The sequence below is a fragment of the Paramormyrops kingsleyae genome, chromosome 7 (genome assembly GCF_048594095.1).
Source record: "Paramormyrops kingsleyae isolate MSU_618 chromosome 7, PKINGS_0.4, whole genome shotgun sequence".
NCBI lineage: Eukaryota > Metazoa > Chordata > Actinopteri > Osteoglossiformes > Mormyridae > Paramormyrops > Paramormyrops kingsleyae.
Window position 1 is genome coordinate 397,381 of NC_132803.1, and position 25,525 is coordinate 422,905.

The 25,525-nt window shown below is 46.4% G+C and overlaps 2 protein-coding genes across 3 annotated transcripts; one reads left to right on the forward strand and one right to left on the reverse strand.

Moving 5' to 3' along the window:
* Positions 1-332: 332 nt before the first annotated feature.
* Positions 333-25,205, reverse strand: LOC111859022 (olfactomedin-like protein 2A). 2 transcript variants are annotated; one of them, XM_023841314.2, is made up of 8 exons: positions 24,938-25,205; positions 14,050-14,313; positions 10,916-11,023; positions 8,183-8,365; positions 5,044-5,284; positions 2,802-3,083; positions 2,478-2,663; positions 333-1,818 (listed from the first exon to the last, which is right to left on the reverse strand). In XM_023841314.2, exons 1-8 carry the CDS (start codon positions 25,007-25,009, stop codon positions 1,214-1,216), a joined length of 1,941 nt encoding a protein of 646 aa, XP_023697082.2. In that variant the 5' UTR covers positions 25,010-25,205; the 3' UTR covers positions 333-1,213. The 2 variants fall into 2 exon arrangements, with proteins under 2 accessions (XP_023697082.2, XP_023697081.2); XM_023841313.2 differs by having other exon boundaries at positions 2,802-3,086; positions 24,938-25,204.
* Positions 19,153-21,475, forward strand: LOC140592047 (uncharacterized). The gene is made up of 2 exons (XM_072713877.1): positions 19,153-19,490; positions 19,647-21,475. Exon 2 carries the CDS (start codon positions 19,735-19,737, stop codon positions 20,725-20,727), a length of 993 nt encoding a protein of 330 aa, XP_072569978.1. The 5' UTR covers positions 19,153-19,490; positions 19,647-19,734; the 3' UTR covers positions 20,728-21,475.
* Positions 25,206-25,525: the final 320 nt, after the last annotated feature.

The following is a 25,525-nucleotide window of genomic DNA, read 5'->3' on the forward strand; positions in this document are numbered from 1 at the left end:
AGGGGGGCAACTTCATCTTAATACCCTATGTTTCAGAATGAAATGCTTTACCAGCTGGTGTCCACATAATTCTGCCCATATAGTGTACTGTACATGTGACATTACATCAAATTCCTTCTATCATGCCAACAAAATCAGCCCACCTGCTGCCCTCTTTCACCTCTCTGTTGGTTTCTGCAGTCATTGTTTGGGTCTGTAGGAAGTCTAGTCCAACATCAAAATGATGCATTTTAAAAGTATCCATTCACCGATGCTCTACTGCATTGATACAGTTCATTTTTCATTGCCTTTCATCTTGTATCTCTTAACAAATGGGTTCCCCAATACAAACATACTTTTTCAAGCTTTATTGTGTCAGTTGTATAAAATGAATAATAATAATAATAATAATAATAATAGTAATAATAATAATAAAAAGCACATGAATGACAACAACAAGCACCGTAAAAGCACACTAAACATGAAAAGAAGTGTGATAGTTATAGCATTGGGCCATGCAGGGGAGGATCTGACATGCCTTTAGCCATAGGAAGGGGAACATTTCTGTTATTTGCATTAAGGGGTAGGAAAGATTTAGGAGGAACAGCGTATTCTGATAATATGAAATCAATGGTCTGCAAAAAATACCTGAATACTCACTGAACAATTGCCATGTTATTTTTGATATCTTTAAAAAAAAAAAAAAAGCATAATGACATATGAACATATTTACAGAGCAGTATTTTACAAAATCATAAGGCTGAAAATCCCTAAGTATAAATATTTTTGTAATTTTCACTTTGAGCACCATTTTGCGTTTATGGTCTCACGATTTCTACGTTTATCATTAGCTTCTCAAATCTGTAATATAAAAGGCTATCAAAAAGAGAACTGGTTTGTTTATTTCAAATTGTTATGCTAAAAATCCATTAATAAAAACCATATTGCTTCTGGGATGCACTTGGTCTCTGCTTATTGTAATGTCAGGCCCTTTGGATGAGATCATTATGCGGACTGAACCTCATTTGATCTGACCTCAAAGTCTTACAAATTCAGTGCTGCCTTCATAAAAAAGGCACTCTAGCTTTGCAGTTCCATCTGATATTTAGCAGGCAAGAAGTTACAGATATACAGCAACACAAGTTTCAGGAACACAATGGAAAGAAAGTGCTTAGCGATGCAATGGTTGTGACGGCAGAAGGGTAGGCCCAGGTGGGAGCATCCCAGGTTTGAGCTATTGCTCCACAAAGGTAATGTTGTAGGTGAGCTGGTGTCCGTTATCCCAGGCATACAGCACCCTCTCCTTTGGGTTGTAGTCAATCTGTGTGGCGAAGGAGTACTTGTTGATGAACGGCAGGCGTGGAGAAGCCTCCGTGCTGGTGTGCGTGTCATAGGCGTAGGTGACCTCGGCATCATGCTGGCTGTAGGCGTTGACGGCGTACAGCACGCCACAGGCAATGAAGCAGTTACCGTAGGACCTGCGCTTCAGTCCCGTGCGCCATGTGGTCTCCCGGTGCAGAGAGAGGTCGGCAGGGTCCAACCTGCTAATCACCACCACCTCCTGCTGCCCATAGTCATCGGCGGCAGCCGGGTAGATAACCCAGAGGCCGCTCTCGTCCACGGCGAAGTCGATGTCAGAATGGCCGCGCCATTTCCAAGCCGTGGTGTCCTCATAGGTGGCGTCATGCAGCAGTGACCAGGCAGCCACGAAGCGCATCTGTAGGTCATACTTAATGATGTTCTTTGTGAAGGCCCTGTTGTAGTAGAAGGCTCCATTGTAGACCACGTGGCCCGTCCCGATCCAGTTGTACGGCAGCTTATACAGGTTAGTCCATCGTCCTAAGAAAGGGGCAGGCGGGTGGGAAATGAAAAAATGTTTTTCATTTCATTTTAATTTAATATGTCATTCAGAGGAATATGAAATAATTGAAATTTTGAAATGACAAATCAGCCCAAAATGTGACTCCCCATTAGGAATCTGGACAAGCCAAGTGCTGAAACACCCCAAGGCGATCCTGAGCCATTATTTTTGGCTTCACACAAACAAACGAGATGCAGTGAAATTAAGCCCATTAATCTTTCTCTTCAAATGCCTATTAATTCATGGCTTTGCTTCAGAGGAAAATTAACAAAATGTAAACAAACATAATCTAAAACGGTCCATGATCAAAGAAGATCAACTGACTCTGTGATTAAACTGATATCTTTCAAACAAAGTAGGGCAGAGTCTTTATGGGTTGTTAGTGTCATGTCCAGGCTTTTGCCAGAAGTGTGTCCAGCTTTATGAAACAACTTTAATGAACCATCTATTGTGATGTTTCATAAAAATGTGCCGTCACAAACACTGCATTTCTTAAGTATTTATCATGAACAAAGTATGTATCCAAGGTAACATATTAGAGTCAGTCTGCCAATAAGCATGGTAAAACAAAGGCAAGCAAACAGGAAATCAGATACAAGTAAATGGATAAGTAACAAGTAAGTAAAAACTGGGTCACCTTGCTTGAAACTGTCAAGGTTTCGGAACTCCACCAGGTTGTTGCCATAGTAATAGTTTGTTACATAGATCTTGGAGTCTTTAGCAACCGGGTCCCTCATCCAAGCTCCCTCATTTCGTCCGTAGCTGTGGTGTTCCATTGGTGCCTCTATGGCAGCGATGGTCCCCTCGCATTCTGGGCCTTTCTCTGGCAGGAGGGAAGAGTACAAAGGCCGGTTTCCAGAAAAGAAAAGATTCAGGGAGAGGTGGTGTATGCAATTCTGTATCACATGAATCAAATTAGTAAAATTGATTTTTTTTAGGGTTGGGAAGCTGATGTTAGTACCTGCTTGGTTTGTGAAAGACTGGCTGCTGTTTCCAGAGTTTTCCACTGCCAACACTAGGGCTAAGCCTTGCTTCTCTGTCCCGGCTGTACTGGTACTGGTGGTGGGCACTACCGACACCATGGTGGCAGGGGTTGTGGTTGTGGACATGACTGTTGGGACCATTTCGGCTTCCAGGATACCATTGCCAGGTGTGTCCACCCCGGCTTCTGGGATGCCATTGCCGGGTATGTTCGCTGGCACCTCCTCCTTGATAGCGGCAGCATCCTGACCTCTGCTGGCGTCTACTGTGTGAGGTGAGGAGATATGGGGAAGAGTTAGGGCACAAGTAGCATGAGCCCCAGGTCAGGCCTGAAGGAAAGGACTGCTTCCTAAGTCACTGTCCTGGAGTCCCAGAGTCCATCCGGCTGGAGCAAAATATGAGAGACACCGGCACTGAGCATGCAAATGGCCGTCGTATAGACACATGTGCATGTACAGTTGTTAAGGTTACCATGTAGCAGGTCAAAGTGCATGTCTGTTTAAAGCAATATGTAAACAGGGCCAAATATGGTGCAGGAATTTCCAGGAACTGCTTTTATACCCTAGGGTGGTGCATTGTAACCAATCCGACATCATTATTACATGCATACATGTAGATGTGCAAGATGCCTTTGTTAAAATAAAAGCATATGTTTGCCAAATAACAGAGTGTAAAAATGTGATGTCACTGAAGTGGCCAATCGGACTGTGTGGATTGCCATGATGAGAACATACAGTCCACATGGTGTAAGTACCCAATTTAGCTGTAATGCCCTGATGTGTCAAAGACAGCATGCTACACACTGCAGAGACTAATTTTTCACAGATGGGAAGATCAACTGAAAGAGTTCCTCAAACGTAATCACCCTAATGTCTTGCTAATTATCTTACATTAAAAACAGCTGTTTCATCCTACAACGATTTATTCCTGTGATATGTCGAGCTGCTCATATAAAAACAAGGAAAACATTTCACAGAGATTTAAGAAATCTTTACCTTCCCGGTAAGATTGGAAGCACTAATATATTTACATGCCTCAGACATATTTCTTGGAGGTGCACCTAGTTTTGAATGATGTTGGCTGGGAAGGTCCACACCTGGGGCTTAGCATAAACAGAACATGGTGAGCAGAATTCTTCATTGGCATATGATAGCTGCTGATCACCACTACAGCAATCCACCCGTATTCTGTGTTTATCAAGAAACAAGCAGGTGTGAACTTGTACGCGAGCAGCTCCTACATTCTGTGCAAGATCCTATCGACTGTTTCTTGGCTGTGGAGTTTGGGGTCACCACCTTCATTTCTGCTCCCCTACCTTCGCCCCCTCCGCTCTAATGTCAACTCAGTGGTCAGAAAGCCCACGTTCTGCTTCCCCTGACGCCCCTTTAAGCTGTCAATCAGGCCCCCCCCATTCTCGCCTCTGAAGTCCTCCTCAACAAAGGCTCTTCACCCCCTCCTGTTAGCACACACCCTCCATCTCAGCACGGGGCTTTATGTGACCCTAAATACTACCCCCCCCCCCCCATGAGAGTGGGACGGGGGGTGGTTCCAAATCACCACTCAAAAACAAGAGCTCATCATACTCAATCTCAGGAAGGCCAAGACGTGAGGTCAGTCAGGAGCTGGAGCCTTCACCCGATGCTGGTGTCACACGTCTGCTGGAAGTGCTTATTTAGGGGTGAAGGGTTGCTGGATTGGAGTACATACATTAGTTTCTCTAGTGTCCACTCTCTCCAACTTGCACTATTACTCTGTCCTTCTACACACCACTGCTGCATCCCACCCACAAGTGAAGAGAACAATGAAAGTAAGCTGAAATGGTCATAGTCCTGTCAGTTTCTGAAACATTTTTAAATCTGCAGCTAATTTAAAACAGGAATTTAAAGATGTAAAAATGAAACAACAGCACTAAAGCTTCAGCTCCCAGTCAGGAATGGATCAGGAAGTTCTGGGTCATGTACAGTACGTTCCAGAATTCTTTACTTTTTACATATCCCATCTTGTGCTCCTTTTGAGACACACAGAGATACACACATACACACGCACACACACATGCACACACACACATACATACAGGTGAGAGTGAAGCTTGGGGTCTGAGCGCAGGGTCAATATTTACCTGGCAACCCTGGAGCATTCCTGGGGGGGCTAAGGGCCAACAGAAATGTGACTATTTTGTTGAGGACAAATGCACCCCCCCACCACCATCCCCTTCATGTCACCTTGGCTGCTGAGATTGCTCTCTGCGTCCTCGGCCTTGTAGTAGGTGACGCCCCTGATCACTCCTGGCTGATGGCCGACGCCCTTGCCCTTCACGCTGGGATCCGCCGCCTTTGCGCTCTTCGTGGGCCTCGCACTCTCCTTCTTGGTTTTCGTGGGCTTCTCCTTGGGAGCCACTTTCCATCCCTGTGTCTTTTTCACAGGGTACCTGGAAGTGTCCTTGGCTTTTTCTCCAGAGCTTTCCTGTCACCAAGGAGAACACCAAGGACTTCAGGGTGCTTTTCCACTGCACCAGGTACCATACTTTTGGTTTGGTACTTTCAGTACATTCGCTTTTCTATTGACTTTTGGTCAAGTACCAGTACCAAAAGCTCCAGTACCTAAAGCAAGAAGAAGATAGGAAGTATCGCTGTTTGGCGTCACGTCCTGTTTGGTATTTTACGGATGGTGGTGCGACTCACGACCGAGTTGTTAACGACATGTCTAAAAGAAAAGTGACATTCGAGGACGGCGATGGAGAATTCAGCCTGGAAGAGGATCTCCAGAAGAAGAAGATATGTGAGGCTGTGAGTGGTCCAGGCTCAAGGTTCAAGGGTAAACATTCCTTGGACAGTGATGAGGAGGATGAAGAAGAAACAAGGGAGGATGGGAGCAAATATGAGACACCTGGCAGATGAAATTTAACATAGACAAATGTAAGGTACTCCATGTAGGGAGCAGAAATATAAAGTACAGGTATTTTATGGGACCTACTGAAATAAAGGTAGCTGATTATGAGAAAGACCTTGGTGTGTATGTTGATGCTTCCATGTCTCATTCTCGCCAGTGCGGGGAAGCAATAAAAAAGGCCAATAGGATGTTGGGGTATATCTCCAGGTGTGTGGAGTTTAAGTCAAGGGAGGTAATGCTAAGATTATACAATTCCTTGGTGAGACCTCACCTAGAATATTGTGTACAGGTTTGGTCACCATATCTTAAAAAGGACATAGCGGCCTTAGAAAAGGTGCAGCGTAGGGCCACAAGAATGATTCCTGGTCTTAGAGGAATGTCATACGAGGAAAGGTTATTTGAGCTAAATCTGTTCAGCCTCAAGCAAAGGAGACTGAGGGGGGACATGATCCAGGTCTATAAGATTCTAACAGGTTTGGATGCTGTTCAACCGAATAGTTACTTCAGCATTAGTTCAAATACAAGAACTCGTGGCCATAGGTGGAAATTAGCGGGAGAACATTTCAAACTGGATTTAAGGAAGCACTTCTTTACACAGCGTGTAGTCAGAGTATGGAATAGTCTTCCTGATAACGTAGTGCAAGCTGAATCCTTGGGTTCCTTTAAATCAGAGCTAGATAAGATTTTAACAACTCTGAGCTATTAGTTAAGTTCTCCCCAAGCGAGCTCGATGGGCCGAATGGCCTCCTCTCGTTTGTATATTTCTTATGTTCTTATGTTCTTATGTTCTTATGTTCTTAAAGTACCAGATCAGCTGGGGTACTTTTTTGGTACTTCAGTACTTTTGGGTGGGACTTTGTGGACTGGTTATGCAAATAGCCTGCCTCTGAAACACAATACAAATGCCATCTTGAAAAAAGTTGCAAACTCAGAAAACAATAAACGAATTAAAAAAATAAAACTAATATTAATGGATACCTGGACAACCTGGGCGAAATTTGGTCAGAGCGCGGAGCGGTTTTTTAATTAAGGCTGGAGCGGTCGCTCTGTCTCGCTCACACTACGACTCTGAGGCGTGCGCAAATCTTCCCAGAATTCATCTATACAATTATCAAGATTTAGATCCGCTTTGGAATCTAAAAAGACCTTTCTCGGAAACATGAGTGTGCTACGCGAACACGCGGAGGCCAGAGCAAAACGTGAGCAAGTTTTATATGGTTGTAGCATATCAAGTCTATAAAGTAAATAAAAGTATAAAAGCCTATAATTTGGTAATCAAATAAATTAGTTTGTCATTCAAATTAGGTCTAACAGGATTTTTTAAACGTAACGCTGTCAGTGAAATTTTATTTTATAGAGATAGACGCAGCAGCAGAATCAACAGAAAATAACAGGAATTTAAAACGTGGATGCGCTTAGCCTGTATATTCTTTAGGCTATTAAGCCCACTGATTCCTTTATTTTAAAGCCTATTTTGTGTGGAATGCCATTGCCAAACCTGTCCGTTGTTGCCTATATGTTGTTTAAAAATAAATATTTACTGTTCTGAGTGCCGTTGCTCACATTTCTTTATGATATAAGGCATCGGTTTAAGGTGACATTTGTTAGGCATGCAGATTATTTGTCCCTCTTTTAAATTGGAGCGAGCGTGGAGCGATTTGACTGGAGCGGGAGGAAATTTTAGTGGAGCGAGGAACGGTGTTGAGCGGAGCGACTTAGTGCGAATTAGAGCTGAGGATCGGGCGGAGCCAACAGCCTCGTGAGCGAGGAGCGGAAATTCTCACCGCTCCACTGCGCTCACATGCTCTGGAAGAGACCCAAGCTTAAATTGTGATCTGGCAGGAAGGACAGATAATACAGGATCAGAATAGCATGACAAAAAATGATGTATTTTTTACAATATACTAGAGTAGTACGGTACTGGAAAATTTTTGTGATTTTGTTTTAAAAAATATTGGGATCTTTATAAAGCAAAAAATGTTCCTCACAAACCCATCTAGGAGTGATTAAAATGATTATGATTGTCTCGGAGAACATATGCATCGCTCACACAAAAGCAGCAGCGGTAAACTTTAAACTGATTTTTTATTCATACTAGAATATCTTGAAAATGAATAATCATTTAAATTGCAAAACTTGCTAAGGCCTTTTCCCCTTTTTTCACTTTGAAGTACCGTATTTTTGGTGCTGTCTTGAAGTACCAAAGGTTCGGTACCTGGTCTGGTGGAAAAGCGCACTCAGATGGCGCATGGGGGGGAGCCCTGCCCAACAACATCTCTCTGTGTGGAGCTGTGAGCTGGGAATGATGATCGTTTAGACGAGACCCACAGCCCAGTGTAAGACAGAGTCTCTCATCATGCTCTCACAGAAATGTTCAGTCAATCAATCAAGTACAAGGAGACATCCTAACTCACTTCAGGATCTCAAATATGCATCATCAGGTAAAACTCGAGCGAGCTTCAGCAAACGTACCTGGGCTTTACTGTCCAGCGGTGCTGTGTCCTTTTGCAGCAATTGGTTGCCCAAGCTGCTGATCTCCTTTTTGATGCCGATCATGATGTCCGAGTAGTTCTCATAGCGCCTCATCTGGCCCATGAGGGCGACCATGTTCTCCCTGACAAAGTCATTCTCCCGGGTCAGGTTAATTCTGATGGTCTGAGGGACACAGAAGGTGCAATAGTCTTCCTGATAACGTAGTGCAAGCTGAATCCTTGGGTTCCTTTAAATCAGAGCTAGATAAGATTTTAACAACTCTGAGCTATTAGTTAAGTTCTCCCCAAGCGAGCTCGATGGGCCGAATGGCCTCCTCTCGTTTGTATATTTCTTATGTTCTTATGTTCTTATGTTCTTATGTTCTTAAAGTACCAGATCCATCCAGTTCACAGTTTCTAGTTTTAATCTCATACAATTGAAAATAACTGATGATGACATAATAAAGCAAGAGTATCTAAATCTACAGGCTGAATTAAAAAATGACATTAGACGAGCTAAAAGGAATGTCGAAAGGAAGATCGCATTGGAGGCTAAGGATGACGTTAAAAGTTTCTTCCAGTATTTTAACTCTAAAAGAGCTCTAAAAGCTGAAATCACTAATCTGCAGGATAGTAAGGGTCTTATAATTGAAAACGACATTGACATAGTAAATGAGTTCAATGATAGTTTTGCACGGGTATTCACTGTTGAGGACACTAGTAACTTACCAGTTCTTATTACTAATCCAACATCGTCTATAACTAATATATATATAACTGAAGCTGATGTTTTGCAAAGCCTAGCTAAGCTCAAAATAAATAAATCACAGGGCCCTGATGGCATCTTACCTATAGTGTTAAAAGAGATGAGGGATATTATTTGCCAACCCTTAACATTACTGTTTCAAAAATCCTTATCTGAAGGTGTGGTACCTTCTGATTGGAAGCATGCCAACATAACGCCCATTTTCAAAAAAGGGGATAGAAGTAATTTGTCAAACTATAGGCCAATCAGTCTAACTTGTATAACTGGTAAAGTTATGGAGGCTATAATCAAAGAGAAAATGGTAGATTACCTGGACTCAAATAACATTTTGAGGGATAGCCAGCATGGATTTAGGAGAGGTAGATCCTGTTTAACAAATCTGTTGGAGTTTTTTGAGGAAGCTACTCAGGAAGTTGATGATAAGAAGGCCTATGATGTCATCTATTTAGATTTCCAAAAGGCTTTTGATGTTGTTCCCCACAAGAGGCTCTCACTTAAACTCAAAGCGACAGGTATTTTAGGAACTGTAGCGACTTGGATTGATAACTGGTTAACGGATAGGAAGCAGCGAGTAGTTATAAGAGGCTCGATGTCACAGTGGGCCTGCGTTCATAGTGGGGTACCGCAGGGTTCAATTTTAGGACCACTTTTGTTCCTTATTTACATAAATGATATAGACACCAATATATACAGTAAACTGGTGAAATTTGCAGATGACACCAAGGTGGGTGGTGTAGCAGATACTGAACTAGCGGCTCAGCAGCTACAGCGGGATCTTAATTTAATTAGTGACTGGGCTGACACCTGGCAGATGAAATTTAACATAGACAAATGTAAGGTACTCCATGTAGGGAGCAGAAATATAAAGTACAGGTATTTTATGGGACCTACTGAAATAAAGGTAGCTGATTATGAGAAAGACCTTGGTGTGTATGTTGATGCTTCCATGTCTCATTCTCGCCAGTGCGGGGAAGCAATAAAAAAGGCCAATAGGATGTTGGGGTATATCTCCAGGTGTGTGGAGTTTAAGTCAAGGGAGGTAATGCTAAGATTATACAATTCCTTGGTGAGACCTCACCTAGAATATTGTGTACAGGTTTGGTCACCATATCTTAAAAAGGACATAGCGGCCTTAGAAAAGGTGCAGCGTAGGGCCACAAGAATGATTCCTGGTCTTAGAGGAATGTCATACGAGGAAAGGTTATTTGAGCTAAATCTGTTCAGCCTCAAGCAAAGGAGACTGAGGGGGGACATGATCCAGGTCTATAAGATTCTAAAAGGTTTGGATGCTGTTCAACCGAATAGTTACTTCAGCATTAGTTCAAATACAAGAACTCGTGGCCATAGGTGGAAATTAGCGGGAGAACATTTCAAACTGGATTTAAGGAAGCACTTCTTTACACAGCGTGTAGTCAGAGTATGGAATAGTCTTCCTGATAACGTAGTGCAAGCTGAATCCTTGGGTTCCTTTAAATCAGAGCTAGATAAGATTTTAACAACTCTGAGCTATTAGTTAAGTTCTCCCCAAGCGAGCTCGATGGGCCGAATGGCCTCCTCTCGTTTGTATATTTCTTATGTTCTTATGTTCTTATGTTCAAAGGTCAGAGTGATGGTGTCTGGCTGGACAGAGAAGACATAGACCATTTACAGCCTCCTCTGGCTCTACTTTGAGAATTATCAAAACCACTCTCAGCCTGCAATGAGAAGGTATTTGTATAAGGCCAATCTCATCATAAATTATTAAAGTAGAGGCAACCGGACCACAGGGCACTCTCCCTGTTCTGGAAGAGGCACAGTGTAAGCTGAATCAGTTCTGTTCTGGAAGAGGCACAGTGTAAGCTGAATCAGTTCCTAACTTGTATTCTGGTCTTCCCAGTGACTGTTTTACTTTTTCTTTCACTTTCTATTTTACTTTGTCTCTTACCAAATGCTCACTATAAAATAATCCAGGGCATGCTTCCCACTCACCTCCTCCAGGTTGTTCATCTGGGAGACGACCTTGTTGATGTACGAGTGAACCGTCATGAGGTCCAAGCTGTAGAGTGTCCCCTCCAGGAGGTCCACCATGGACTGGAGCTGCAGGGATAAGGGTGGCTTTTTGGGACTATGCGTGGCCTTGCAAGGCATGTGGATGCTCATGGGCACCAAAGAAATGTTCATCAACTGCATGAGAGGCATTGTGTGGAGGAGCACCGGTGGGGACGACTGTGCGACTTGAACAAACTATATATCTCTAGTAGTAATTCCATTACTGCTTCACATGTTCAGCTGTTCTGAGGACTCCGGTAATACGATGTATTGGTTTCAGTATGATCAGGTACAGATACTAATTGGCCATTTGTTTGCCCTGGAGATTTAGGTAAAGTGTGTTGCTGGATTTGTAGGTAGATTTTCAGTTTAGTTCAATTCAGTCCGGTTCAGTTCTATATGGTACTTTTCACAACACAGTTGCCCCAAGGCACTTGAAAAGAATGTGTAGCAATCCATTATTGTGTTATTTGTACAAAATGGTGCAAGAATCACTGCAGTAAGGCAGAGAGGAGGGGGCTTCAGTATATCATCAACACAGCTCAAAAGATTGTCGGCTGCTCTCTGCTCTCCCTACAAGACTTGTACACCTGTCACTGCCTTGGCAGGGCAAAAACAATTTGAATGACCCCACACGTCCTGGTTTTAACCTGTTTGACCTGTTGTTCTCTGGTATGCGCTACAGCTCCATCAAATCAAGGACGAACTTATTCGGCAAGAGCGTCTTTCCCAGAGCCATAACAACACTGAACCACAACATGTACTGGCCATCTCTCTGTGTCTCTGTCTCTCTTTCTCTCTCCCCCCCATACCTCTTCTCGGGATGTGCGATAATTCTCTCTGTGTAATAATTACAGCCAAGTGCAATATTTTACACTATTAGTAATACTCTCAGCAATTTTCATATTATTGGTAATTCATTGTGTAATACTTGCATCATCAGTAATACTCCTCTGCCTAGCAATACCGCATTTGTTACTTAGCAATACCATTGTTACTTTATTAACTGCATTACCTTGTCTTGTTAAACATTATTACTTTCTATATACTTTTTATTAAGCAGTTTTTATATGTAGTATTTTTTACATTTTCTGTGTAAATAATTGTTTCTGTTCATTGCATCTGAATGGTATAATGTATAAAAGACTTCTAATTCCAAGACATTGGAGGAGAGGTATATGAATGGAAACATGATTATAATAATAAATAAAAGACATGGAAGCTGAAATTGGACTAGCTTGCTCACACTGCTGAAATACTCAAATAAAACAGTAAGGGACCCTGTTTATTGTGATACGGGCTCTGCACTGCCCCTCTGCCCACGGCCTCCACACCTTCAGTAAGGGACCCTGTTTATTGTGATACGGGCTCTGCACTGCCCCTCTGCCCACGGCCTCCACACCTTCAGTAAGGGACCCTGTTTATTGTGATACGGGCTCTGCTCTGCCCACGGCCTCCACACCTTCAGTAAGGGACCCTGTTTATTGTGATACGGGCTCTGCACTGCCCCTCTGCCCACAGCCTCCACAGCTTCAGTAAGGGACCCTGTTTATTGTGATACAGGCTCTGCACTGCCCCTCTGCCCACAGCCTCCACACCTTCAGTAAGGGACCCTGTTTATTGTGATACAGGCTCTGCACTGCCCACGGCCTCCACACCTTCAGTAAGGGACCCTGTTTATTGTGATACGGGCTCTGCTCTGCCCACGGCCTCCACACCTTCAGTAAGGGACCCTGTTTATTGTGATACGGGCTCTGCACTGCCCACGGCCTCCACACCTTCAGTATGGGACCCTGTTTATTGTGATACGGGCTCTGCTCTGCCCACGGCCTCCACACCTTCAGTAAGGGACCCTGTTTATTGTGATACGGGCTCTGCTCTGCCCCTCTGCCCACGGCCTCCACACCTTCAGTAAGGGACCCTGTTTATTGTGATACGGGCTCTGCACTGCCCCTCTGCCCACGGCCTCCACAGCTTCAGTAAGGGACCCTGTTTATTGTGATACGGGCTCTGCACTGCCCCTCTGCCCACGGCCTCCACACCTTCAGTAAGGGACCCTGTTTATTGTGATACGGGCTCTGCACTGCCCCTCTGCCCACGGCCTCCACACCTTCAGTAAGGGACCCTGTTTATTGTGATACGGGCTCTGCACTGCCCACGGCCTCCACACCTTCAGTATGGGACCCTGTTTATTGTGATACGGGCTCTGCTCTGCCCACGGCCTCCACACCTTCAGTAAGGGACCCTGTTTATTGTGATACGGGCTCTGCTCTGCCCCTCTGCCCACGGCCTCCACACCTTCAGTAAGGGACCCTGTTTATTGTGATACGGGCTCTGCACTGCCCCTCTGCCCACGGCCTCCACAGCTTCAGTAAGGGACCCTGTTTATTGTGATACGGGCTCTGCACTGCCCCTCTGCCCACGGCCTCCACACCTTCAGTAAGGGACCCTGTTTATTGTGATACGGGCTCTGCACTGCCCCTCTGCCCACGGCCTCCACACCTTCAGTAAGGGACCCTGTTTATTGTGATACGGGCTCTGCACTGCCCCTCTGCCCATGGCCTCCACACCTTCAGTAAGGGACCCTGTTTATTGTGATACGGGCTCTGCTCTGCCCACGGCCTCCACACCTTCAGTAAGGGACCCTGTTTATTGTGATACGGGCTCTGCTCTGCCCACGGCCTCCACACCTTCAGTAAGGGACCCTGTTTATTGTGATACGGGCTCTGCTCTGCCCACGGCCTCCACACCTTCAGTAAGGGACCCTGTTTATTGTGATACGGGCTCTGCACTGCCCCTCTGCCCACAGCCTCCACAACTTCAGTAAGGGACCCTGTTTATTGTGATACGGGCTCTGCTCTGCCCCTCTGCCCACAGCCTCCACACCTTCAGTAAGGGACCCTGTTTATTGTGATACGGGCTCTGCTCTGCCCACGGCCTCCACACCTTCAGTAAGGGACCCTGTTTATTGTGATACGGGCTCTGCACTGCCCACGGCCTCCACACCTTCAGTAAGGGACCCTGTTTATTGTGATACGGGCTCTGCACTGCCCCTCTGCCCACGGCCTCCACACCTTCAGCAGCTCAGGCGCCTGCTTCTTTAGCTTCTCCATCCTCCACTCGTTCTCGCAGGGGTTCAATGTGGATGGGGGTGCGGTGCAGGAACACCGGCAGTCCGACCCCGAGCTGACTGTCTCCACGGAGTAGAAATCCTCCGGCCGGGCGCCGCCGCTGCGTAGCCGGTTGCAGGCGTCCCGCGTTAGGGGCCGCATGATGCACTTACAGCGGCAGTCGGAGCCCTCTGAGGTCATCCGCACGGGCTCCGTCTCCCCGAAGACCTGTCGGGTAACAGGGGCATGACAGGGATGGTGAAGAGAGATAGAGAAAGGATTAAAAGATAACAGGAAAAAAGGGTGAGAAGGAAAGGAGGGCTTCACAGAAGGACGAATTGAGAGGCAAAGTCAGAGCTCTGTGTTCTGTTCATGTCATCAAATGGGGGATCCACACAGACAGGTCAACCATGCCTTTTCACCCCACCACTAGGGGGCGTACTGTGAGATGTCATAAAATCCTGCAACGTTTCACAACTCAGGAAACTCAGAAAGTCAGCTAATGCTTTTTCATTTAATGTCTGTCACCACAAGCAAGGCAGACCACTCCTGATGTTAAGGTGCCATCAGAAAATCAGGCTCAGGTTCCTTTCCCCACAGGTCTGTGACTGGTTGCACCTTAGCCTGGCTCAGCCAATAATAGAGTAAGGTGGGGTTGGCTAAATAAGTATGGTTTCCCCTTGGTTTATGAACATCACTTTTGTGCATCTCTTTGTGGTCTAGCTCAGCTCCACTTGTCTTCATTATCTTTGTATTGTTTATGTGTAATCAACATGTTGGACAATACTCAGAACACACAGAGAACAACTATCAGATTTGTGGAGTGGATGTAGGGAGGGAACTTGAGATAATCATCGTGTCACAGAACCTGTGTGACGAGGGGTCACATTCTCTCTCGAGAGCCTCAGATAGCTGGGACCCACGCTGTCACAAAGGTCATCTGTGGGATGCCGACATACCAGGCCTCTTTGTGCACCAGTTGAAATGGGATAAAAAGCACCAGCGTGCTCCTTCTCTGCTTCCACCTACACAGAGGCTGGATGTCAAAGGGCCACTGGCACCTCGGACATGGACCACAGGATGGACTGAAGATGCAAAGTCACAGGAAGAAACAAAGACCAAACACCACGGGAGGAACCAAAGACCCAAAACCACAGAAAAGAAGCAAGACCAAAAAACACAGCAAGGACCAGACAGAAGAACATGGCAAGGACTAAACACTTGAAAACAAAAAAAAACACAACTGATCTCCAAATCCTGCTATTCTTCATGAACCTTATTGTCATCATCATTGATGGGCAACAGAGTAGTTGGCCTCTGAACAAAACAGTTCTGATTATTTGCAGAAGAGAGTTCACCAGTGAATAAAGGACTTAACTCACATCTTTTCAATAATTGTTCAGATGCATTAATGAATTAAGCCATAAAACAGTGTGCTACATTGTGTTGGAGGACACTGTATGTCAGTCCATTGAAAAACAAAAACAACCCCCAAATAAACATTGGTTTTATCGCACTGATGCATATTGTTTTTTTAGTGAATCGCCCGTCGCCCTGGTCACCTTGAGGCCATGAGGTCAAACTCAGAGAGTTGAAGCAGAGACAGACAGATGAAGGAAGAAAGCGCTGAGGTCAAGGAGCCGGCCAGCAGTCGGCGTGGTGCCATTGGCCTGTGCTATCCGCTGTGAGTGCAAGGCCAGCAGTCGGCGTTGTGCCATTGGCCTGTGCTATCCGCTGTGAGTGCAAGGCCAGCAGTCGGCGTTGTGCCATTGGCCTGTGCTATCCGCTGTGAGTGCAAGGCCAGCAGTCGGCGTTGTGCCATTGGCCTGTGCTATCCGCTGTGAGTGCAAGGCCAGCAGTCGGCGTTGTGCCATTGGCCTGTGCTATCCGCTGTGAGTGCAAGGCCAGCAGTCGGCGTTGTGCCATTGGCCTGTGCTATCCGCTGTGAGTGCAAGGCCAGCAGTCGGCGTTGTGCCATTGGCCTGTGCTATCCGCTGTGAGTGCAAGGCCAGCAGTCGGCGTGGTGCCATTGGCCTGTGCTATCCGCTGTGAGTGCAAGGCCAGCAGTCGGCGTGGTGCCATTGGCCTGTGATATCCGCTGTGAGTGCAAGGCCAGCAGTCGGCGTGGTGCCATTGGCCTGTGCTATCCGCTGTGAGTGCAAGGCCAGCAGTCGGCGTTGTGCCATTGGCCTGTGCTATCCGCTGTGAGTGCAAGGCCAGCAGTCGGCGTGGTGCCATTGGCCTGTGCTATCCGCTGTGAGTGCAAGGCTAGTAGTGCTCACAAAGCCAAGTGTCTCGTTAAAGCAAATGGGGCTAGAGAGCTCATTAGTGCAGGAATGCAGTTACGATGCGGTGGGGAGTCGGGGTGGCCATCACTGGGTGGGGGCTATTCATAGACTTTAACTGTCCATCACTGTCCCTGTAAGTAGGATGGAGCGAAAACCAATCTCAGGGTAAAAGGGACAGGAGGTTTAATGGTGAGACATATCAACTCAGCCTGGAGGTCTGCCACCCTGCCACAGGACCCTCGAGTAAATGACCTGATCTGAATTCTGCCTGAGTCAAAACTGCAAGTGGCTATGGGTAAATGCTTCTGGTGAATGTAAATGTGACATTTACTCGTGAAAATGTTAGGGATCAACAGCCTCTAACCCGGAGACCCCACCGAGGCCACTGCCTTTGTCCCCGATCCCTGTACCCAACTGCCAGAGTCTGACGCTGCCAGCACCATGGCAACGCGACAGAGCTGCATGGGAAGTGCCAAAGATGCCGGTGCATTCCTGTGTGGCCGGTAGCCCTGGAGGTGCACAAGGAGGTTCTCTCTGGTTCCATGAAACCATGCCTATTCTAATTGCTTATGTGCTACAGTATGTTTAAGGGTGCTGGCTGATTGAAGCAGCCCTGGACAAAGACAAAGAGGCTGCACCCTAAGATCGAGATCTGTTTTCCAGAAGCTTCTCTCACCACGTGCATTCTCGATTCCTCTGGCCACGTCTCCACATCCTCATTGACTATTTGACACCTACAACATAACATCTTTGGAACCCAAAAGTGCAGAATAACATTATGCACGTAAATCCACCATCAACCCCCCCCTCGTCCCCATCAAGTCCTGTGGGTCTGTGATGACTCTCATCTGACAGGTACAGCTCCATATACAGGCTCAAGTTTGCTTCTCCTGTGGGAATCACAGGTGTTTATGGCCCATTCCAATTAACAAACACATTTCCATTGCAGTAACATTACAGTAGTTATCCTGTCTGTGCCTTCATCAGAAGGCTGTGACAGGTAGCATGCTGTTCGACGACAAAGAATTTACCTCTAATTTTACACCTCGTGGAGACAGCTAGTAGAGAGATTAAGGATCAAGACTTGGCAGCTACAATCCCAGCATGGCTCCTGCTGTAGAAACTGGTAAGTAGGGTGCTTTGCTGGAATTATTCAGCAAAAATATATCTATTAAAACCATTGGCAAAGCCTGTAGATCTCTAGTTTGTTTGCCCACAGTCATTTGGAAATCATTTATAAGACACTGATATTGGATGACCCGTTCTTGTTTTTACACATCGGTCTTGGTATTTTGTGGGATCATGTTTAATAAATGAGCTGTATTCCTGAAGGCCACTGCAGAAGTGGTGGGAACTGGCACGTTCGTGTCCCACTGCACCCGGTGACATTCCTGACATGTAGAAACAGGTGTCTGATTCCTTGCCTCATTCAGCCTGAATCCCTGCCACAGCATTGATAACTGTGTATGGCACCTCTCCCCCTTGCCCTTTTCGGGGGCCGGGGGAGGGAATCATAACTGTCTCCATGTCAGTGACTGCTGGACGGGTCCGGAAGTAGTAAAAGTGAACACTCCCTGGGTTCTGGACATGGCTGTGCAGGTAAAGCAGCTTTCGCCCTTAACTCTCCTTTAACTCTCCCTTAACTCCCTAAATAAGCTCTAAATACAGGCGCCAGCTGCTGCCAGTCACATTTGCAGGCGATTTTCCTGATAAGCAAGACAGTACATGTTAACCCCACCTACCTTGGATTCAAAATTCATTTTTTAAAATGACTATAAGTCACTCCACACACCCATTACTCCCTGGTATACCAGATAAAATACTCTGGGTCCTGACCCAGTACAATACTGGTCACCTTCCCAGGACAGTGGCAGCTTTTCACTTTGGCAATTTTTCCTATCAACCCCAATTCACAATAAATCTCCACAGCAATTAGCCAATGAACAGTATGAGAAACCCAGACTAGTTGGAATTGCCATGCATAGCCAATCACTGTAAAATTTAGCACATTGGCATCAAATAACCAATAAGCAAACAGCTAGACCCACTGGTGATTGACAGCTCAGTATAATCCCGCCCATTTATGGTTGACCACCCATGGCAAACCCATCTACTGGTGATTGACAGCCCAGGATAATCCCACCCACTGGAAAATTGACAGCCCATGGTAATCCCATCTACTGGTGATTGACAGTCCAGGATAATCCCACCCACTGGTAACTGACAGCCCAGGATAATCCCACCCACTGGTAACTGACAGCACAGGATAATCCCACCCACTGGTAACTGACAGCACAGGATAATCCCATCTACTGGTGATTGACAGCACAGGATAATCCCACCCACTGGTAACTGACAGCCCAGGATAATCCCACCCACTGGTAACTGACAGCCCAGGATAATCCCACCCACTGGTAACTGACAGCCCATGGTAATTCCGCCCACTGTATTTTGACTATGTGAAAATTATGAATGTTTTAGCAGACGTTGTAAAGTAGCATCCACTAAGTTTATCATACTAAATATAACTTCTATTTGTATATTTTTTTACTATTAATACATCAAAGGGGGACAAATGTCAGGAGTGCTGGAAAAGGCAGTTACTTTTGGATTTTGATTTGGAGCTAAATTGGACTGTGCTATATAAAGGCTTTACACGACAGCCAGGACAGAGGGTCATAGGCAGCCTAGCTAATCCCAGTACTGCCAAGAAACGCGGCCGGTGTAAAATTAGGAGGCTAAGTGGTCGGTTATGGGTCTGCTGACAGACAAAGCTGAACAAAGCAGGCAGTTAGCTTGACTCTGCTCCTGCCCTTGAAATGCTGCCCACATCACGTTAAGCCGCACCGCCCAGCAGGCCGTTCCGCTTCGTCGGATAGTGGACCGGCAGTGATGTGCAGAGGCGTCCATTTCCCCAAGGCTCAGACGCAATGCAGAGATGCATCTTAATCTTCTTAATTATCAGGTTTGACAAATCAATGGCGTCATGATGGAGCACCGGCACGATGACATCACACCATGCCAAACAGCCGAGATCAGCCTGCCCATTGGAGGACTACCTTGCTGTTCTCCCAGCTTCCCTCCATTTCTGTAGAGCCTCCTACTGGTCACTCACAGGTAGAATTCTTTCATTCTCATTGGGTTAGATCTGCTGATGACTTTGTCTTGGGACCTTGTTTCTCATATCACTAGTCATTGCTGTAAAATTTCAAGACCAGGACTATTATTTGGGTAATGGTGGTAAACAGCAACATTTCCACCCTGTTCCAACAGGCAGGGGAGCTGCAATCTCACACCAAAACAGCTACTGGTCACCCTGGGGTCCCATGAATGGTCACATCCAGGAGGACAATGAAACAGCATGAACAACCCCCCAAGATGGAGAAGCATCATCACAGAAGCACTGTCCTCCATCAGGGGAACACTTTCCTCCATCAGGGGAGCTCCGTTCTCCATCACGGGAACACCGTCCTCCATCACGGGAGCACCGTCCTCCATCACGGGAGCACCGTCCTCCATCACGGGAGCACCGTTCTCCATCACGGGAACACCGTCCTCCATCAGGGGAGCACCGTCCTCCATCAGGGGAACACCTTCCTCCATCAGGGGAGCACCGTTCTCCATCATGGGAACACCGTCCTCCATCAGGGGAGCACCGTCCTCCATCACGGGAACACCGTCCTCCATCACGGGAGCACCGTCCTCCATCACGGGAACACCGTTCTCCATCAGGGGAGCACCTTCCTCCATCACGGGAACACCGTTCTCCATCACGGGAGCACCGTCCTCCATCAGGGGAGCACCTTCCTCCATCACGGGAGCACCGTCCTCCATCACGGGAACACCTTCCTCCATCACGGGAGCACCGTCCTCCATCACGGGAACACCTTCCTCCATCACGGGAGCACCGTTCTCCATCAGGGGAACACCGTCCTCCATCAGGGGAGCACCGTCCTCCATCACGGGAACACCTTCCTCCATCACGGGAGCACCGTTCTCCATCAGGGGAACACCTTCCTCCATCACGGGAACACCGTCCTCCATCAGGGGAGCACCGTCCTCCATCACGGGAACACCGTCCTCCATCAAGGGAGCACCGTCCTCCATCACGGGAACACCGTCCTCCATCAGGGGAGCACCGTCCTCCATCACGGGAGCACCTTCCTCCATCACGGGAACACCGTCCTCCATCACGGGAACACCGTCCTCCATCAGGGGAGCACCTTCCTCCATCAGGGGAACACCGTCCTCCATCAGGGGAGCACCTTCCTCCATCACGGGAACACCATCCTCCATCACGGGAACACTGTGCTCCATCACGGCACTGTGGTGTTTATTTCCTACTGCCATATGAACCTCCCCCCAAGCAGAGATACCAGGCATCAATTTAGCCCACACCCTGGGGGGGGGGCATGTTCCCATCACCCATGCCATCCCCCAACATCTCCATGGTGACATGGCCAGCACACGGCAGAGAGCCTAACCCGACACTTCAGAGCCACATAAGGCCACCTTGCTCCCATAGACACTGGACTTCTAAGTCATGTCAAAAATTTATGGAGTGTTTAATTTCACTTATCTGTTTGTTAACTATAAACCCTCCAACACTCTGTGTACAAAAACACATTGACTTGTTTCGTCTTACCCAAACAGATCCCTGACAGTGTTCCAATTGTGGTCGCACGTCCTTAAATCAGCTCTAAGTGTAAAGTAAGCAGGGTTGACCTTGTCTGTGCCTCTCAGGATTCTGAATGCTTGTATCTCACCTCCCATGCCCCCCTCGCTGAAGACTATGGAGATACAGAAGCTCTTTAGAAGCAAGACTAATGTCTCTCGTACTTCGACTAACTGCAAAGCTGTACGATGCATCCTAAACTGACTGGAGGCATATTTATATTTGCTTCAATTAGATAAGAAATGTAACATTGGTCCCAGTGAAAAATTCTTGTGTATGGAATATTCCCAGTTCATGATATGCTATTAGTTACCAGGTATATAAACCCATGTCCAGTGCCCCTGTTTCACACTGTCCCGTTTTTACACTTTAAGTCCTGTACAAATCTTCCCCCATCACTGCTGTCTGTATGTCACACTGTGGTCCTGGAGGTGATATTATTTCATACTGCTGTGTAACCATGAGTAGATGGTATGAAACTGAAGCCTACTCAACTTGACTTGGTAGGGGATATTTCATAGCTGCCTCAGATACAAAGCCACTGGTGACTGTTGAGAAGAGTTAAAGAGTTAATGAGGACCTAAGCTTGCTTGTGAGAGCTCATCTCTAAAGGGGAGATTCCTTGTTTGAACCATGGATGGTGCGAGCATGTAATGGGGCTGCATGGGGGCCTTTGGTTTCTGAGAAGAGCCGGTAGCCCTAACACCATAAAGATACAGGAGGGAGACACTGCCAGTCAACAAAAGCTCCACACACTGGAGCGGATGCGGGGAATGACAGGCAACAGGATGGGGAAAATGGAATGATCTGGAATTTTAATGGATAAACAGATTCTGGGTTCAGAGGAACACAGAAAGAATGTGGGCTCTGAACTGAAGGGGACTGACAAGCAAGGCTGGTTTGTGTTCATGTAGGAGGAGAAAAGTCGGAAAAAGTATTTGAAGACCAAATAAGTAGCCGGTGTTCTAAATCAGTGTTTCCCAATCCGGTCGTCGGGGACCCACAGACAGTCCACGTTTACACTCCTTCTCAGCTCCCTACCGGGACATGGACTGTCTGTGGGTCCCTGAGTATCGGGTTGGGAAACACTGTTCTAAAGTAAGGCCATCATTAACAGTGGGATGCAGATATGTGGAACATATGCGACTCTCCATGGATTCAGTGAGACCCTTTTAAAACACGAGAGGCAGCGGAATGGCAGCATGCATCCTAAGTGATGCATGTTTCTGAGAAAGCAGGGTGAGACGGGCCCTAGAGTATTTAGGGTTATGGGCCTCACTCAGAAGCCCAATGGTGACATCACTCTGCTAACCCTGGGATTAGAACCAATGACCTTCTGTTCACAGGTACATTGTTATAACCCATTGAGCCACATAGTGTGCACCCCATGGGCACAGTCACCTCTGCACAGAAGACTACCCTATTGGCATTCCTGCAGGCAGTCCGCAAGCCAATTGTTAAAGGTCGTAATGTCCATATATGGTTAGGAAGCCTCCATCTGTGTCACTGCCTGCTCCGGTGATGAAGAGGGTTTCGCCAGGGGCACCGATTAGTCTCTGATGAGCCGTTAATTCATATTATCTTACTCATACTGTAGCCTGGCACTAGAGCATTACCGGTGCCAACGTTTGCAGTCTCAGACTGTCTCAGCCCTTCAGCTGCTGCTGTACTGTGAGGCGGAAAAACAAATTAAAATTCATCAACAAATTAAAAGATAACAACAGCAATTGAGATAAAAAAAAATACAGGTTAACAGCTGCAAGCAGACAGCTGTAAATTTGCTAAAGGAGAGAGTGAATGTCACACAGCTGTGGAAGATGCCCTGAGGCTGACCTGCAAATCCCAGGCTTAAAAAGAGCCCCCCCCTTGGGATGACGATGGACAGGCGACAGGGGGATGCAGCCGGGGTGCAGCTCCTTGGCACAAGACGGGGGCCAGAAGTGCCCACTTTTCCAGTTTTTAATTTACTAGCCAATTGAGCTGTATAATCTGCAGCCTTTTTTCCCCCAAAAAGGTTCATAAATATTTTACTGAAGAACCGGTTGCAGAAATACAGCAGCAGCTGCTTGGGTGGATGGGAGTCCGGATAAGACAAACACCTACACACCAAAAAAGGAGCAGAAAGGGGGGAAAGACACTGTTTTAGCGTCACTTTAGCACACATCTGGAGAGTGCGCCAGACAGCTGTGCAGACGCAGGGGCCGATGCATCCACGCTATAAACTGCAGAATGGGGGGGAGGGTTCACCAGGGAGGGCCATGCCAGGTAACTCTGGAGCACTGTTAAACCAAGCCAACAAAATGTTTTATTAATAAAAGCCTGAATTACATCCATATGGGATGGTGTTTAGCTACGCTTAATCGGTTTATAGTCTATATGCCGATGTCAATTAAAGGGGTGGGTTTGAGTGTGTGTATTCAACATCTTAGTGCTCACTGTGAATGGAGGTGTGCCCTGGCGTGTGGTGTGTGTCTGAGTAATTAAGTGCTCTGTAGGCAAACATCAGCAATGTATCTCTGTTTCGGTGAATGTGCTCCCCACTCCTGCCCAGAAATGAGGTCTCTCATTGTTCAGGTGCTGCATGGGCCATGGTCGTCACGCCATGCCAAACTCTAGGCTGTTTCCCATCGTCTCCATCTGATGTTCCCGAGTAGCTCCCGCTCTACAGACAACGCCTCCTACTGACCAGCTGAGATATGATTTTTTAAAACATTCTGTAGTTATGCTTCATGCTAACCTCCCTCCTCTGCTATTTCCAGTCGACTTCTTCTCTACTCTTCATTCTCTCTTCCCTTTTCTCTCCTCTACTTCCCGTCCTTTCCCCATCTTCCTCTTCCATAGCCTCTCTATACTCTATCACTTCCCAGCATAACCATCATTTTCGAAGCGATGCAGGTACATCTTACTCAAAATAAGACGTCGCATAAGTTTTCTAAATTAAATGGATAAATTAATGGATTTCCTCAGCCGCTCGATTATGTTATTTACAGTAATGAATATGTAATATCACACCCGCAGAAATACATTTAACGCTAAGACGACGTTTAAGCGCGGGCTGTTTTGACAGATGCAAGTTGCTGTGAATTTAAAAGTAAAAGAAAATGGGCAAGAAATGGCGACAACGCTGAGACCTCAAACTCGTAGCACTGCAGAGAGCAAAGAAAAACATCCAAGGCGTGATGAGTACAGCTAAAATGATCAAATTAATAATAAGAATAATCATTATTACATGAATATGAAAACGTGCCCCACTGTGTCTCAATAGAGGCAGTATTGTTGCTATTTCCCTGCCTTTGGGCGCTGCAGCGCGGCTCCGTAGGCGGACTATAAGCGCTGGAGCCGGGCTCACAGACCACCTGCAGCCTTATCATGTGAGTCCTGCTTTTGTAGATATTAAAGAAAAAAGTAATTGACACGCCCCAGATATAAAGGGTGGAGATATCGCAAAACAGGGGCTGTAATGGAAAGCTTCAGGAGCAGACAGGTCCACATAGCCGCACACAGTTTCCCATCCGCAGACTTCAATATCCAAGACAGGAAGCGTCGTTACCCGGTTACAATATATTACAATAAGCTTCTTATTAATATAAGGCGCAGTAGCCTCAGGTAAGTTTTGCGTAAGGCGCAGAAATTTGTTTTGATCGCACATATTATGACTCTAGTTATTACAAATTACCCAAGTTTGTTTTATGATCATTTGGCTTTTAAATAGATTACGTGTTTAAATGACAATGTGAGCCTCCTAATGGAGGCAGACTTGGGTCCGATTTTAACATGCACGCTGTGTTTAACCAGGCTTACACGCGCTACAGGTGTCCGTGAGAGGCAGACACACACACACACACACACACACACACACACACACACACACACACACTGCATCCCTTACCTTACTCTGCGCAGTGACATGCATACACGCGGCGCTGAGCATGAGAAGGCGGCCGAGCGCACATCTCCACATCTCGCTGACAAATCCGTCCCAGCAGCAGCAGGCAGAAAGATCGTAATCCTGAAACCGGCAAGTGCAATTAAGAAATATTCTAGATTAAGGCTCCATTAAATGAGACCCCCGGCTTTCTGGAGGTGTTTGCAGACCGCCTTCGCATGCAGCCCTGCCTATCAACGCCGCAACGTGCTTCCCCCACTGGGGCATGGGGCGGGGCGATGCTATTAGGAACATCATAGACATCCAAGATATGGGGAAAAAAATGAACTGTCAAGGATCCACTGTCTCGGTCGTAAGCACATATTTCCGCATGTATTCACCGCGGATGAAAAGCGGATGGTGCTTTAACAAATTTTTTTGAAATTGTATTAGTTTTCAGAATTTAGTTAAATTGTTAAATAATTCGAAAAATAGAAAACAAAGATGCATTAATGAAGTCCATCTTACGATTTTATGAAGTTATAAAGCCTGCAGAGGTTTCACACCCAAACGTTAGGCCTATTGTCATTTGTATTGCATATATGCACACTT